This window comes from Typha angustifolia, chromosome 15 (genome assembly GCF_048772165.1).
Source record: "Typha angustifolia cultivar Huaian chromosome 15, ASM4877216v1, whole genome shotgun sequence".
Taxonomy (NCBI): domain Eukaryota; kingdom Viridiplantae; phylum Streptophyta; class Magnoliopsida; order Poales; family Typhaceae; genus Typha; species Typha angustifolia.
In genome coordinates, this window is record NC_133253.1 from 5,679,030 (window position 1) to 5,694,975 (window position 15,946).

A 15,946-nucleotide genomic window follows, 5' to 3' on the forward strand; every position below is an offset into this window, starting at 1 on the left:
CGAGTTGAAGAGAAGGACATCTACTTTCATGTTCATGATATATTAAGCTCCCAAAAATAGTCGGTCAATACAAACTATGCATTCGAAGATAACAACAGTTGTAATTTTGATGTATTATTTGCTAAAAGAAAACCCCTCTCAACCAATCGTCAAGTCAATGGCTTGGAGATTTCAGGGCAGACTAGTTGGTTTCGGTTGCACCTTTGACCTTACCTAACTCAAACACTGGTCAACCATAACTATAACAGAAGAGAGGATGTACCAGTGCAAAAGACTACCAATACATACAAGTTCTGGAAGGGATTATGAATCCTCACAAACTCAAACAGTAAAACAAGCATCAAGTTGCACCTCTGGTCGTTATAGTAAAGCAGAAGCCCTCCGAAGCCATTTTCAGCTACCAATGGCAGCATCAGTAGGAATAAATATTCAAAGCATGTCATATGAACTGGGTGAGCTAATAACCTTTAGCCCAACTACGTGGGTCAGCTAACTGAAAACTGAATGGAGTTTGCCACACAAAACTGGAATAAAATAAAAGAGAAAGAACTGCACTTTCGGTTGTATTTGATTCTTCCGATATGCATCTTCAATTAGGATGTCTTGTGATTCAAAATCATATACATGGTTATAAGACACTGGGCATGATAATCTAATACATAAGCTTTAGTACATCGTCCAGGCACAATTTTACTCCCTACACGAAAAATACGGCAACACATTGCCAGAACATCGTAGGTATAGAAGATGTGCTCAGTAACAAGCCAGCAATAACTCCAAGAAATAATACTTTTTCCAGATAATCAACAGAATTGGATAGGAAACGACATTAAGTGTTCACATATGACATAAAGCCCAAAATGACTTGCATTGAACACAAGGCAAATGGAATCCTTATAAAGCTTTTTCACAGCATGAGATAAAAGAAAAATAGCTGTAATACTTACCAAATTTTTTAGCCTTCTGTTGTAAATAAGGATTCATTACAGATTGCAGCAGAAGGCCAAGAAAAAAAATGGGAAAGCAGATGAAGATTCAGCTGAAAATAGTGAAACAAAAAAATTCAGCAGGACTTCTTTCTGCTAATGTTCATCTTCAATGCTTCGTCCTTCATCAAATGAGAAACCAATCGTATCTAAATAAGGAAAATATGTCATTTCACCACATTTGCATCTGGTGCACCGTTTTTAGAAACCAACCAGATCCTGTCATTAGGACAAATCAAATATTTGAAATTAGCCTTGAAATGAAGATAAAAAAAAATGAAACATGTAAATCACAGAACACTTAAAACAGTTTTATGAATAGGAATTTAGTGCAAAGAATGGTAGCCTCAATAATTAACCATCATTATCAAAACAAAAATAGACAGACTTTGCAGATTTTCAAAGAAACAAGCAACTTTTATAAAGAAACAAGTCTATTAACTTTGTAAAGGCATTATCATTATACAACTTTAACTGCTAACTCACACATAAGTAATAACTGCCTTTGCCGTGTACCTGTTGACGGATATGTACAACCTGATAGTAAAGTAGTGCTGAGTGTTCCTATTGTATGGAATCCGCTCCTAACAGTGTACAACTATGTGGCATCCAAAATTCCAAATTGAAGATCCATGTTAACTTCTCCTAGAGTACCTAGATACTTGGTGACATCACATCATTTAACAATTTTTCTATGAATCAAATTGGTGCAAAATAAATGGCACAAACTAGTGTTAACAAGCTAGAATATTCTACCACACTTACATATTGCCACTCCAGACATATTATTTTGATCTGCATATATTATTACTGTCTAATATGTATGCAGCTTAAAACATTTTTTGATGCCTCTCCAGCATAGAACAAATGAATGTGCATATTCCAGTAAAACCATCTACTTTATAATCATGCAATGATTAAGAGATGACGGTATGTGTGAGATTTGGTCCAAAACGAAATTTTAAGCATCTCAGATAACACAGTTAACATCACAGATCCTGCAATAAAGACATTCCATTAAATATGCCTAACATGACTAGTTGGGCTCCTAGATATAACTTGAAACTACACTTTCCTGATTTGCTATAATATTTCCCAATAATTATGATATCATAATTTGATATTATGAGGATATAATAAAGGCATTCAAGGAATATAAAAAATGATAGGATAACTACGAGGAAAGTAAAATAAATCACATTAGGATAATCCCTCTTTTAAACAGAAAAAGTATCAGATTATGGATACATTAATATGCCCAACAGAGGAGTATTGAGAGAATGACATAGCTTTTGAACTGGACTACTACTATTAGTCTAGACTCCTAGTTTACCTATTTACAGGGTCGACTTTAGAAACAAAAGCACGGAATATTTTAAAAAATTGGAAAAGTTTTTCTTTTAATTTTAAGTACATTCTAATTATGCTTCTCTTTCTAAATCTCTTGACTAGAAAAGTACGGAGAAAAACAACCACTAACATCAAACTGAAGTTTTGTAGACCTCACATTATTTTCACACCCAAGTTATATTATGATCTGTCTCTTAAATAACGTACCATATGGCCCTATTAAGATCTGTGTCTGAAGTAATGTTCCATTCCAATTATGATTTGTCTCTGAAGTAATGTTCCATGAATAGTTAACAAAACAGCAATCAGGGTCATCTAAGATAAATCTTCCAGACTTATCTCAAGAAAAGAAAAGCGGGAGAGCAGCTTGCAATGAAAAATAGAAGGCAAGTTTGTAGATAGATCTGTTGCATTATAGGCTGCAATTTATGTTCTTTAAAAATACCATTATGGATCTCCAAATTCTTTTTTGACAAATTCACTCAGAAAAACCAAAGAACCGATAATTTTAAGGCACACATTTCCACTTTTCTCAAGAACCTATTTTGCAGAAGTCATGTTCAGCAATGATCTAATACATTACGAGAAAGACTAGTATCGCTTACTACAGATGAATAATTTGTTTATTCCTCCATCTTAACCTTCTGCTCTGTTTGTGCTACAATGATACTGACTGCCATAACATCTTCCAAATTATCATTATGCATCAGCATTCATTTTTTGCCAGTATAATCATTTGGACTTAGCCATTTATTGCATATCTCATTCCTACTCAGTTTCAGCCATTGTTTTACTCAAGTTACTCAACGACTTGCTTTTCTCATTGGATAACTGTATCTTATAAAACATATCATGAGCCCATCAATCCAGACAGGAGTACAATCTCCATGAACTTCTCAACTAGATAGCCATGATCGACGTTCTAACTATTGTTACTAAAATTGATCTGTTACTGCATTACATAGCAACTTTCAACTCAGGAGTCCACCCTATCCAAAGATAATATCATGAGTAAAACGAAAGTGGATAGAGGAAAAACAAAACATGACCACGATTCCTTTTCAGGCTATGAGCAATATTACATTCCAGCATTGATAACTCCTTTCAGACCAAGGTCATCAAGAACATGTGAAAAAAGTGCCAACTAAGACATCCTCTGATTAAGAGATTCAGAAAGCGCACATGCTGCTTTAAATTTATATCAGGATATCTCCAAATATACTGTGTTCTAGTAAACAATATGAAAAGTAAAGAAGTATATAGATGGAAATATCAAGCAATGACTCCAAATGATAAAGTTGACAAGCACATGAGCAGTTGCAAGTTGAAATTTGCTACAACATTCATAGGTCTATCCAGTAGAAAGATCAGAGATCTATGGCTAGATCCTATCCATATGACATATTGAGTAAAATCACATGGAATTAGAATAAGCATGTTGATTCTTACTATCTTCTGGAAATCAATCCAGCTGCCGAGGACCTGGAAAATAAATGGTAAAAGGAATGATTTTTCATAAGCTTGAGAAACAAGAGTTACTTGTTAAATAATAACGAAACTTTTTTTTTTACCTTCCTGGCTGTTTGCTTCCATAACCATGTCTCCCATTGCTCATCCCTTTGTTGTGCGGAGGCAAACTTGCTCTATCAGGATCTCTTCCATTTCCACCTGCATTGTATGCAGATGACTGACCAGGTCTGTTTTCAGTCAGTAAACCACTTGGTTCCTGCATATCCTTCAATTTACTTGAAACCTGTACATCAGAAAGCCTCTTAATAATGTTCACACTGCCACCATTATGCTGTTGATCATGTATTTTTGGAATCTGTGGCCGCTTGTCATATAAATCTCCAGGGTTATTCACAGCAGCACAATTTGCAGAAGCCATAAGATTCATAGATCTGGAGTCAACTGCTAGAGCTTTTTTCTGGTGAATGCTCTGTGCAACAGGAGTAACAGCAACAGAAGGCAACAATGCTGGGTAAGGAGCAGATGATGCTGCTGCTGCTGCCGCAACTTTTGCAACTGCCGTAGTTGCAGATATAATTTGTTGTGCTCCTTCACGAAGGTGGATGAAGTCCCCTTCAATTACAAATAACTGGAATTGCAAAGTGAGAAAGACTTTGTGAAGAAGGCCAGGAAACTCAACTATACTCTTAAAAGAAATGAAAGAAAAAACCTACCTCAGGATGATGAGCCACAAAGTCATCTAGCTTTCCATAGTGTTTCTTATAATCATGCCAGTGAAGAGGAGAAAGCATTTTCCCAAGTCTATTTGGTAGCTGAGTGTAAGAAATTAGTTATAATGAACAGTTAGTTCAATGTTATTATGAAGAATGTAATACTAAATATTGATTTTTTAATTAAAACATAATGCAAGTCATTTCAAGAGTAAATTTATAATTTGAGAAGAATTTAGACTCATTTTATTTTCTCTCTCCTCACTCACCTCTTGAACTTGTCTAGGGATAAAGTGGTATTGATTTAGGAACAAGGTTAGTGATCCTTCGCCGAGTTCAAGAAAAAGCCGTAAGCCTCGAACCAAACGGGGGCCTAAAGCCTACATATTTCTCCTAGTTAAATTAGAAAAGGCTCTTTATCTCATTGTGAGACTTCACATAATCAAGACTTTAAATAGAATAAAATCATCATCAAAAGTATAAATGAACTAGTTTCCCAAACCAAACTTAGGAAGGACTCTTCATAAGGAGGCCTAACCCAACAGCACTGCTATATGAACACCTTAACTGAGCAACCAAGCTGCCCTATTCTATCGATAACGATATCCAAGAATGCACCATATTATGTGTTAATGGGTTTTGATATTATATGGTATTATTTATTTTAAAAGGATTTATTTGTGTGTTGTTGAGCTTTGGGATTTGAAGCAATAATCTTAGTCTCGTATTGGAAAGAACAAAGAATGAAAAGGTATTTATAAAGAAAGCCTACCTATAATTAGTATTTGTGTGGCTAACCCATAGATATGGTATAAGAGTATCAGAAAATCAACTTACAGTAGTGCTAATCCTGATTCGGCCATCAGATCCAGAAGGAATAGCACGAACTATGCAGGCCAGAAGGGCTCTCTCATCTAGAAGAGCAGGCTCCGCCTTTCCAGGTAACAATGAACGTGAAGTACGTCCAGATGAGTTAGGAACTTCAGCATAATTTATCATGTTTTTATTGCATTCAGATGCACCATTGGAACTCAGAGAGTTGTTTTGAGAAGTTGATCCAACCACGGTAGAAGCCAAGTGCTGTTGTCCGAATACTAAATCTTGTGATTGGTTAGGAACAGCCATGGTGCTTTCACCTTCCACCTAAAGTTTTTCATTAGACAAATGATTAATAGCATCATTTCACAGCTAATTTTGAGCTGCCAGTGAAAACTTAAAAATTTTGCAAATGTAACACAATAAGATGACAACAAACCTTTGGCTCACTCTTCTTTTCTGGTGGGTCAAGATTTAGAGAAGAGTTATACCGAGAATTTGCATCTAAGATCTTTTCTGGTTCTTCGGTAACTTCTTTTTGCTTGCCCTTCAAGAACATGTTATTAAAAAGTTAGCACCCAAAAAAAAGGATGAGGGTAACAAAACACTATGCAGAGATACAAGTAATTCAACTATAACCTGCACTTCGTCACTTGATCCGCTGACTGTATGATCGGACCTTTGCTGTTGGTTGACATGGGAACTAAGATGATCTGGATGGACCACCTGCCTTTCAGCAGTAAGTTGGTAATTATAAGCAGCATCTGATCTTAAAACATTTTGATCAGTTTGGGATGTTTGCTGTTTTGTCTGATTAGGTATACGTGAGACATCTGGTACTGCCTAGAGTACAATAAGACAAAGAAAGTCAATATTGATAAATTTGCCATCATAGAAGGCATCATTGTACAGTCACAAGTTACAAGTTGAAAGGTATTAACACCTGTTGGTTTTGCAAATGCTGGTGGTCAGAAATTGCAGTCAGCGGCTGAATATGACCAAGCTGAGATTGAGGAACAAGGGAGTTTGTTGATGTTACAGATTGAGGAAGACCTTGGGGATGCATCATATAAGGATGCATTGCAGAAATCTGTCCAGGAGGGAGGAAGGCACCACTTCCTAGTAAAGAAGGCGGTAGAACCTGCACACCGAAGTGGCATGTTTAACAAAGAGAATAAACGTAGTCTCCAACATGTTTGCTTTAAACTATTATATAGTATAGTAGTATACCAACTACGGGATTACCACAAAATTGCATAAGAAGATCACACAATTGGATATATCCAAGTAACATTACTACATAAACCAAAAATTTGAACTGCTCAAGAAAGGAAAGATGAGTATGGAAATGTACTCAATCATTTGGTTATCATACATTCGATTTAGCTCTTTAGTGTAGAAGAACTAGTGTTGCAGAGATAAGATGTGCATATGACCATTTACTGGCCAGTAGGACATATTTAGCCCATACTTCCAAATAATAATGATACAAGATTTAGGATAATTAAGAAGATAAATTATGAGAATAAATTTGTTCAATTCATACTCATTCCCAAGCGACCTTTCTAACTAAATAAATACAAGAAAACAGCCTCATGCACAGGACCCATCTGTGATCCTGCTTCACTCATAAATGGAAAATATAAACTTCCGTTCACTTCAAACTGTTTTCTTATTTTGGACTACAACTATTTATTCTATAATAACAACTAAATATTATAAAAACTATATTCTAGAATAAAAATAATATTCATCAAAATTACATTTTATACCACACAATAACTCAATTACTAATTTACCTTTGATAACCATTTGATTAACCTACTTTATATCAATCAAAGAGTATTTATGATAATTTTATAAAAAATAAAACATTTTTTCTTATATTTTCCTTCACCTTATATCACATAAAAAAGTAATTATTACACCCTTATTCCAATATATAAATGAACATATGAAAAATTATTCTTAGAATAAAGACATCATTTTAGGAATAACAAAAAGAAATGCATATTCTAGAATTGACCTTATTTAACAAACAAGGCCTAAATATATTAATTGTTACTGAGAACAAGTAAAGATGGAATAGCACAAATCCCAAACCTGAGCTGCTATCCAACATAACCAGGACTGCACTTTGTTGCGGACATACAGTGAATTAGTGTAATGTAACCTATAGCATCTCATCTACTGCAGCATACCCCCCTCAACATAATGTCTTAAATAATCTTCAAACAGTGTACTGAGTGGTAAACTACCATTCCTATATTGCATACAAATCCATACAGAAAAATGACAAGTTGGCAACACTGTAACCATGGAAACTACCGTGCATCCTAGTAGAGCAGTGCATGTTTTATCTATATGACTTATTAGCCTCTAGATACCTGTAACTTGCTGTCCAAAAGTTTATCACATGATAATCTTAACACTGATCATCCATTGGGTCTTTTTAGGCATAAAGCAATTGACAGCAAATATTGTGGTTTAGTTTCTTTTCATTCCATCTGAGATATCAGGCAACAGATTCAGCTTCCATCTGGAAGCTCAGAGCAAAAAAGAATTCCATATTTGTCACGAACATGACAAGAAAACATTCAGGTTCGTTCAATTCCATAGTTGATTTGGATGGTGACAAAAAGACATTGCATATTTTGCAATTACTAAGATGATAAACCTTCAAAGCTTACTCAAGTTCACCGTACCATTGTAGAAGCACTGGAAGCTGCAATGAAGGATGAAGCGCCATCTACATTTCCATTAGCGATGATTCCCAAATTGGCATTACCTGTGCCACCATCATTCACATTGTTCTTGTTTCCCTTGATTTGGACACATGAAGGATCTTCTGAATTTTCACAGGCAGCTCGTGAATCATCTTTGTATCTTCCATTACGCTCCCTTGCCTCAGCTAACTCTAGCTGAAGTTGTTGTATCGCTTGCAGATGATGCCTCTCCATTTCAGCAAACTAGAAAGGATCAAAGGGTGACACAAGAATTGAAATCAAACAAAATTGCAAGCATACCATATTGACTTATGTGATACAAAGATTAGTCAACAATCTTATGATAGGAGCAATTTCATAAATACATAATTCATAAGTAAACAGCATCCACATGATAAACCAACCTGTCGCTGAAAATTAATCCAATATTGGTTAAATTGCTCAGTACGTTCTCGTAGCTCAGCTTGCAATGTCTGATTAGTGGTAGAATGCAAAGCATCCATTTCTTGAGCTCGAGAAAGCCAAGCTTGTGCCTCCCTTAACTGCTCATCCTTGTAAAGAACAGTTTCTTGTGCAACCCTATGCTGGAAAGAAAAATTATTTTGGTACCACATACCACATTAAGTATGGTCCAGTAAGATTGAATTTGAATTATAAAGCTTATGATAATTAACAGAATTATGCAAAATAACATAAAGGTACTACTTTAAGCCACTGGTTACAACAATGAGACCTTCTAACTATAAGCAGTAAATATGATGGACACAAGCAGAGACAGATGGAAGTCAGATATGAGCCTCTAAAAAAGAGACAAAATGAAGATTTTAAAGTCCCTAGTGAGGAGATGTTGGACGTAAGAGTAATTACACTATTGCACTAATCAGGAACATCATATTGAAAAGTCAAAAGTAAGATTAAATTAAAACAAGAAACTTTCAGAGTCTTGACAAAACTAATCACCAAAACAATTGGCATTTTTTAAATTTCTCCTACTGTGTAGTTGCTCTTCTAACATTATGAAGGTTATTTTAAATTGTTCAAGCATGGGTATAGAACCTAATCCTTACACCGTCATTCAAGATGATGCTTATAAATGTCACAACAAAATCACAGTATGCAAGATCAAATGGGCTCATTGCCTATATTGAGATAGGCCATTTGAAGATCATCTGCTCATTTGTTGGCATACTTCTTCAAACAGATTCCTATGTTTCATATATCAGAAATTCAGAAGGTAGTTTAATCACACTTTCTCGATCAAAGGATAGAATTTAGATGCATACGAGCCCCTTTTTTAAATTCTCCTGCAAGGTCTAATTTCATAATGTTTCACTTTGCCAAACGAGTCAAAAAATAAAATGCTGAATTTAAATACTTAACCTTTCAGACCTCGAGTCATTTAATAAGAAGAGTTGAATTCCCAATTTTTTTTCAGATTCAATTAACCAAAATATTGTTGCATAAGATTACTTCATAAGTCCACAACTCCAAACTATAATGACTTCCCTTGACTCTAGATGCATTTGTGTCACTCTCTAGATCCATCACTCTATAAGTAATCTAGGTAGATCTTATCTTATCAAGAAGTAAAAAATTTTGCCCATTGGCAAGTCTGATAATCCTTCCCCCTTATGCAGATGTATAGTACATCACAGCAACTACCTGTTACTATGTCCAACTGTCCATACTAGGTGGTTATCTCACAGCTAACTCATATATTTACAGTAGTAAGTCATCTAGCCTCTTAAAATTGACAAGCAATAATGCACAAAAGAGAAATGCACAAGGATGCAGATACAGATAGACATGGAAACAATATATTACAGACTTTAATGACGTTACTATGATTTGCACTGGCAAGTAGATAAGTTTCTATCATAAAGATGGAATTTATTGCATATATTTGATGACCGATTTAGAATTTATTGCATATATTTGATGACCGATTTAAGTTATAACTTATAACCAGACTAATGAATTAAAGGGAGGAAAATAAAAACCTTGTGCAAACATAAATGCAGATGTGCAAACATAAATGCATATGTGCAAACATGAATGAAAATTGTGACTTTCTTTTTTCCAATTTCAGATAGCAAGGTTTCTTCACCTCTCCAATCTTGAGAATAAAAGAACATACATGCAAAAGCATGTAGAAACAAGACAAACTACACTGCACATGCAAGAAGGCTTTTAGCAGTTTAACATGACAAAATTAGTATGTTCCAGAGTGTATACTGCAAGTGAAAAGGAAGGGTAGAAACAAAGGAAACAATTGGATGCACAAATACAAAGAATGACATGGAATACTTTAGGTTGTAACATGAGAGACACAAGAAATATTGGCTCCAAGAATGGATGAAAAGAAAAGGAAACAAATAAACAAGTTAAAAAACAGTCATAATCATAAATGGGAAGTAGTTACAAAATATATACGGAAAAAAAGTTGAAAAGTTGCCATATAGCAGGAAATCAACCTAACTAAAAGTTATTCAAAGGAGAAGCGGTATAGCTATGACATCAAAATCATGATTCATACAATCAATAGAATCAATTATTTCACTTATTAAAGAAAAACGTAAGTAAGCAACTGAAATAGTCACAAATCAAAAGATCATTCATTGTGATCCAATAGGAAAAATAAATAACTCAAAAAGAGCAAATGAAATAAGAGGAAGCCTAAAAGGCAAAAAGTAAGGAAAATACCTGTTCCTCCAATGCAAGAAACTGATTCTCTTTCTCATGAATATGATCTTGGAGGTCATGGATTTGTTTAAGATGCTGGGCTCTTTCAGTTTCTGTGTTATCACGCTCTCTTCTGCAACATATTGAAAGGTATACGACGGAGCTTAAGTGCTTAACATCTAAAGGAACAAGGTTGAACTAAAAGTAGAAAGCAAGCTGTTCAACAAGTAATAAGTAATTAGGATAAATGTTGATAGGCCATAATAACAATATATAATATATCCCATGATCCTATATTAAGTAAAAGAATCTTAGTTTATTTCAGATATAATAAAGGGCAGCTGTTGTAGTCATTTCCAGGTGAATAGTAGCATCAAAAGAGTCCAAAGACCTCAAAATCTACCTCCATGATTGTAAACAAATTAAAGGTAACAGGTAATTGGAAGTTGGAATAATGATACAAAAGGCTGCTTTAGCCTACGCACTCACATACAAGATTGCATTTGCTAAAGAAGTTCTCAAACAAGCTCTCAGCCACCTCAATGGAAAGAACAAAAGAATTTAACCACCAAGCTTTAATGAAAGAACATTCCACATAGTAATGGAATAGGACAGCACATGTAAGATAACAACCTCTCCAATTGTCAAGATGTTACATGGAAGATTTGCTGATCTTAAGTGGTGAAAAATATAAGCACAAAAAATAGATCAAATATAATATAGTAGAGGAAAACAGTCAAAGAAAACATACTTAAATAGTACAAGGAGTGATAAAGGGAATTCTTATACTGGTGAAAAAACAATTTGACTGTCTCACACATTTATAGACAAATGAGAAATTAAATTCATACAGCCATAAATTACTGTGTCATAAAGTAAAATAAAAACCTGAAGGTACTGGTAGAAAAACAATTTGACTATCTCACACATTTATAGACAAATGAGAAAGTAAATTAATATAGCCATAAGTTACTATGTCATAAAGTAAAATAAAAACCTGAAGGTGGCCAACTCCTTATTTTGTTCTCTGAGAAGGTCCTCTTTAGCCCAAGCCTAACCAATAAAGAAAAGAAAAAAACAAATAATGCATCACAAAGTTCCTCAAAAGCATAGAATCTATAACATGTGAAAGGCAAGCAAACCGCTTCATTATCAATCTTCACAGCATGCAGTTCTCTCTCTTTCTCTTCCAATTTCATCTCCAACTCAAGTATGTGTTTTTCTTGCTCTTGTAGTTGTTCCTGTTTAGTTGTTATGAGAAATAGATATTTGTAAGAAAGGTCCATTTCAAGCCTGTAACTTTTAAGAGCTTGAGAGAGAGGATGCATGAAATTACACAGATGAAATACAATGACACATAGATACAAAGGGAGTGAACAACTTAAATGGGGGTTAATTCAATGACTATGAAAATGAACCAGTATTCACAGAGAAATCTGGCTAGGTATCAGGGCAAGAAACTTACAAGCAATGATGCAAAAAATAATCTAAAGTTTATCATTGAATACTTAGCATTTGTCCTAGGACTCCCATGTTACTATAAAGTGTTCTCATGCTAGAGAAGATGAAAGACAATTTGATTATTAGTAAAGGAGTTATCATTGAGAAAAAAATAGCGGAAATCAATACGAATTAGGTTATATATGATGCAAGGATGTATAAAAGCTAAACACCATGACCAACGGAAACCTACAGCTTCTTAATGCCAGGAATCCATACAACATGAACATCTATAAAGAGACCGCCACTAACTGTAGAAATTCCAAATTTCCAATCATGGACAGACTTCTAAAGCAAGACACATCACATACTCACCTACGAGTAGTAATGCCTTACTACATACAAAACAGGAGTTGTCGCTAATTGTACTTACAATAACTACCAGTTAGTATTAAATATGATTTACCACGCAATACTACTTTTTCAGGGTTTAATCTTATTTAGCTCTTTGGCTTAATTGTACATCATCGATGAAGACTACTCAGTGAGCTCAAAACATGTCACCTCTATGGCTCTTGTTTAGAATATTCCAATGTCTAGAGGATCTTCTGAAAGGATTGCTTCAAAGTAGCACAAGCCTAATTTGCAAACAGGAAGCTCATTTCTTTACATGTCAAAAGACCCTACAAAAAAATTCTCTCTATTGTCTAATTGTTTCAGCTGGGAAATTGAAACCGAATTCTAGAGGGTAGAAGTGGAATTGAAAACTGGTCCTAGAAATCAATTCAATCATTTTTCTTTAGCATTCTTTTCTTCAGGCTTTAGGCAATTTCTTCGTTAGAAAATAAAAAATGTGCTTGGAAGAGGAGGCAGAGGAGGAGGAGGAGGAGGAGGAGGATGAACTTATCTCACATGCACATCGGCAGCAGCTTACATCAGTACATCACACTTCTGGTCTATCGAATTATTCAGATTTAAGAAAATCATGCATGAGGGGGCTCAAGAAATGATGGCATGCACATAGCTGAGACAGCTGCATACAACTAATAAAAGAACTAACATGCACAGAAAGTTTCAAGTAGACAGAAATTTTTAAACAAGCCACATCATAAAACAAAGCACCAGCCATGGATATTGATCGATAAAATATTCCCCAAGATAGTCAGCGAGAAAACCTTTAGTTTGGTAGCAGCAGCCGCCTGCTCTTTGATCTGCGCCTCAAAACTGTGCTGCACCTCTAAAATCTCTGAGCGTGCAATAGCTTGTGCTTTGAGCTCGATCTCCATGTGCTGCAGCTCCTCTCTCTGCCTCACAACACTTTGCAGTCTCTGCTGCAATATGTCATCATTCAGTCCACCAGCGCCATCGATCGTAATCGAACAGAAATCCACATCAAGAGGCCCTCCCCCCTCCTGAAATCTCATCACAACACCCGATAAGCTACCATCCTACCAAAACCAACACAAAGATTCACTTCTCGGTACCTCGTATATGGTTCTCTCATCCGATTCCCCCAGTTTACCATGCTCCGATTCCTGCAACATCAAACAAGTATGTTAACAGAATCCCCAAATCGAAAGGGAACCAAAAAAAAAAACCGGAGTCGCCTTTTTAGTTTCTACCTCACTCCCATTGGCCCTAAACGGGTGCTCGGCGACGGCGCGCCATTCCTTCCGAGCCGGCGGCTGGGACGAGGACGACGAGACCGGAAGCGAGCCGCCGCGTCCAGCGGCAGCCTCCATTGGGATCGAAGCCTCCTCCTTGGATTCCCTCCAAGTCCTCGGATCGAGCCCAAACGAGAGAGATCGAACGATAAGGGCTAGGGTTTTGAGATCGGAGGAAGGAGGAAGGATCCCGAGGAAACCCTAATCGTGGAGGAGAAAGTGGAGTGGAAGAGGAAACGAGAAGCCGGGTGAACCGGGTCCGGTCACCGCCGGGTCGACGAGTCTACAGCTCGTTGAAAGGTTTGGTGGAAGCGGAAGAGTTGTAATGGGGCTTAGGAAGGGCTCCCCAGTTCCAACTCACAACTCTTATATACTAGTAATTTTATGACGTATATATATATATATATATATCAATTAAATTAATATCACTATTTTCAGAAAATAAATAGATAAATAACGTATTACTGTAAGCTAATGATTCTCTACCAACTAAACAAGCCTGTTAATGGGAGGAGAGATTTGCGCTAAAATTCTTTTAGGAATGTTAATTTGGAAAATTTACATTTTCTTTTACGAAGAGATTTGTATATAATTATTTATTATGCTTCGATATCCGTGTAACTACTTGTGTCATGTCATACAAAATAACCATGTATATAAAAATCGATGGGCAACCACTAGCAAAATCATATATTTCTATTTAAAATAAATAATTAATTGGTAAGAAAAAGTAGATACGGCATTCTTATAAACGGGAGTTGAAATTGAGCGTTACTATGTATTGCTTGGCAGTTGGCACTGACAGAATTATTATGACACGTAGTTTGACAATTGGTTATATATATATATGACTAAAATGGTTACACCAAATTGAGTTTGATTTAAAGAATGTTGATAAAAGTTTAATGAATAATTCATTGAATATTAGTTAAGAAACGTTTTTTTTCTCTGGAAGCTAGCAATTTACTAGTCAAAATAGATTGACTCTATTTCACTGTTTAGTATATTTACAGAGCCTAAGTCATATTAAATCATGATGTACTAAATGTTAATTCATGAATGGTGGTGCATGTAACAATAATCAATTTGTTTTATTTTTTATATTTTATTTTTTTGATGATTGGGCACATGTAAAATAGGAGTCAATAATGGACTGCAACCTGGCATGTCTTCTCCTTCGAAGCTCTTCTTAGAAGCACCAAATCATCTGCAGCATGAGATGATTGATGGAAGGAGCAGCTCTAGCCAATTTAGTGCCTCTAATCATCCCATCTTTAAGTAGCTACCCCGAGAGAAATTGAACCCAAAATGAACAAGTACGAAGGCTAACAGATGTTACAACGTGCCCACCTCACCCCCTGCCGTCTCTTCGATATTACCTGGCTCGACAAAGTTATATCTTTGTCAAGCCGATGGGAGGGGAGGAGGGCAAGCCTATGCGCAGACGGGGCAACCTCGGGCAAAGGGCTTCCCCCTCCATTTCAATCGTTGTTGTCGTGGTCACGCCAACAAAGTTCTTATCATTATCATTGGTGAGTTTCTCTCCCCATCCCCCCAAGCCTCCTGCTTGGTGGTGCTTAAGGTCAAGAAAAGTGGTATCTCTCCTCTAGCGCAGTGCCCCAACTTAGAATCTAGGGTTGCCGAGCTCGAGCTAGGGAATAGGTTACTATATATCATCGCCATATGTAAAAACCTCGCATAAGAATATATACACTAGTTAACATTTGTCAAAGCTCCATCCGAGTCTCTCTCCACGATAAGATTTGTGTCACAATTAAAGTGCAAGTTTCACATCGGTCAATCCCCATCTCCTTTAACTCTAGTTAGGATATGGTTAATGCGAGCCAAGCACCACCAAGTCGACGCATGACATAGTTCCACAACAACCAAAGACCGCTCGATCACCCTTCCAACAGTACTAAAAGTTATATGACACGAGAGCTAAGGATTCATGAGATCGCTCCCTTCCTTGCTATTACTTTTGCCATCTCCCGGTTCAACTATAAACCCTAGCATGAGATTGGGTAACCTTAGGGGATTTTGCTAGATAAATATTCGTACTTGCCTCATACAAGTTTTCCATGGGTTGAATTGTTATGTTG

The 15,946-nt window shown here is 36.0% G+C and overlaps 1 protein-coding gene across 1 annotated transcript; it reads right to left on the reverse strand.

Annotated features, from left to right (window-relative positions):
- Window positions 1-825: 825 nt before the first annotated feature.
- LOC140777514 (uncharacterized) lies at window positions 826-14,191 on the reverse strand. The gene is made up of 16 exons (XM_073121674.1): window positions 13,803-14,191; window positions 13,665-13,715; window positions 13,356-13,592; window positions 11,883-11,981; window positions 11,738-11,793; window positions 10,762-10,873; window positions 8,463-8,642; window positions 8,038-8,301; window positions 6,276-6,473; window positions 5,972-6,175; window positions 5,772-5,879; window positions 5,354-5,659; window positions 4,520-4,618; window positions 3,908-4,434; window positions 3,786-3,818; window positions 826-1,205 (listed from the first exon to the last, which is right to left on the reverse strand). Coding segments are annotated over exons 1-16 (2,595 nt in total). The 5' UTR covers window positions 13,923-14,191; the 3' UTR covers window positions 826-1,204.
- Between the last annotated feature and the right edge of the window lie 1,755 nt (window positions 14,192-15,946).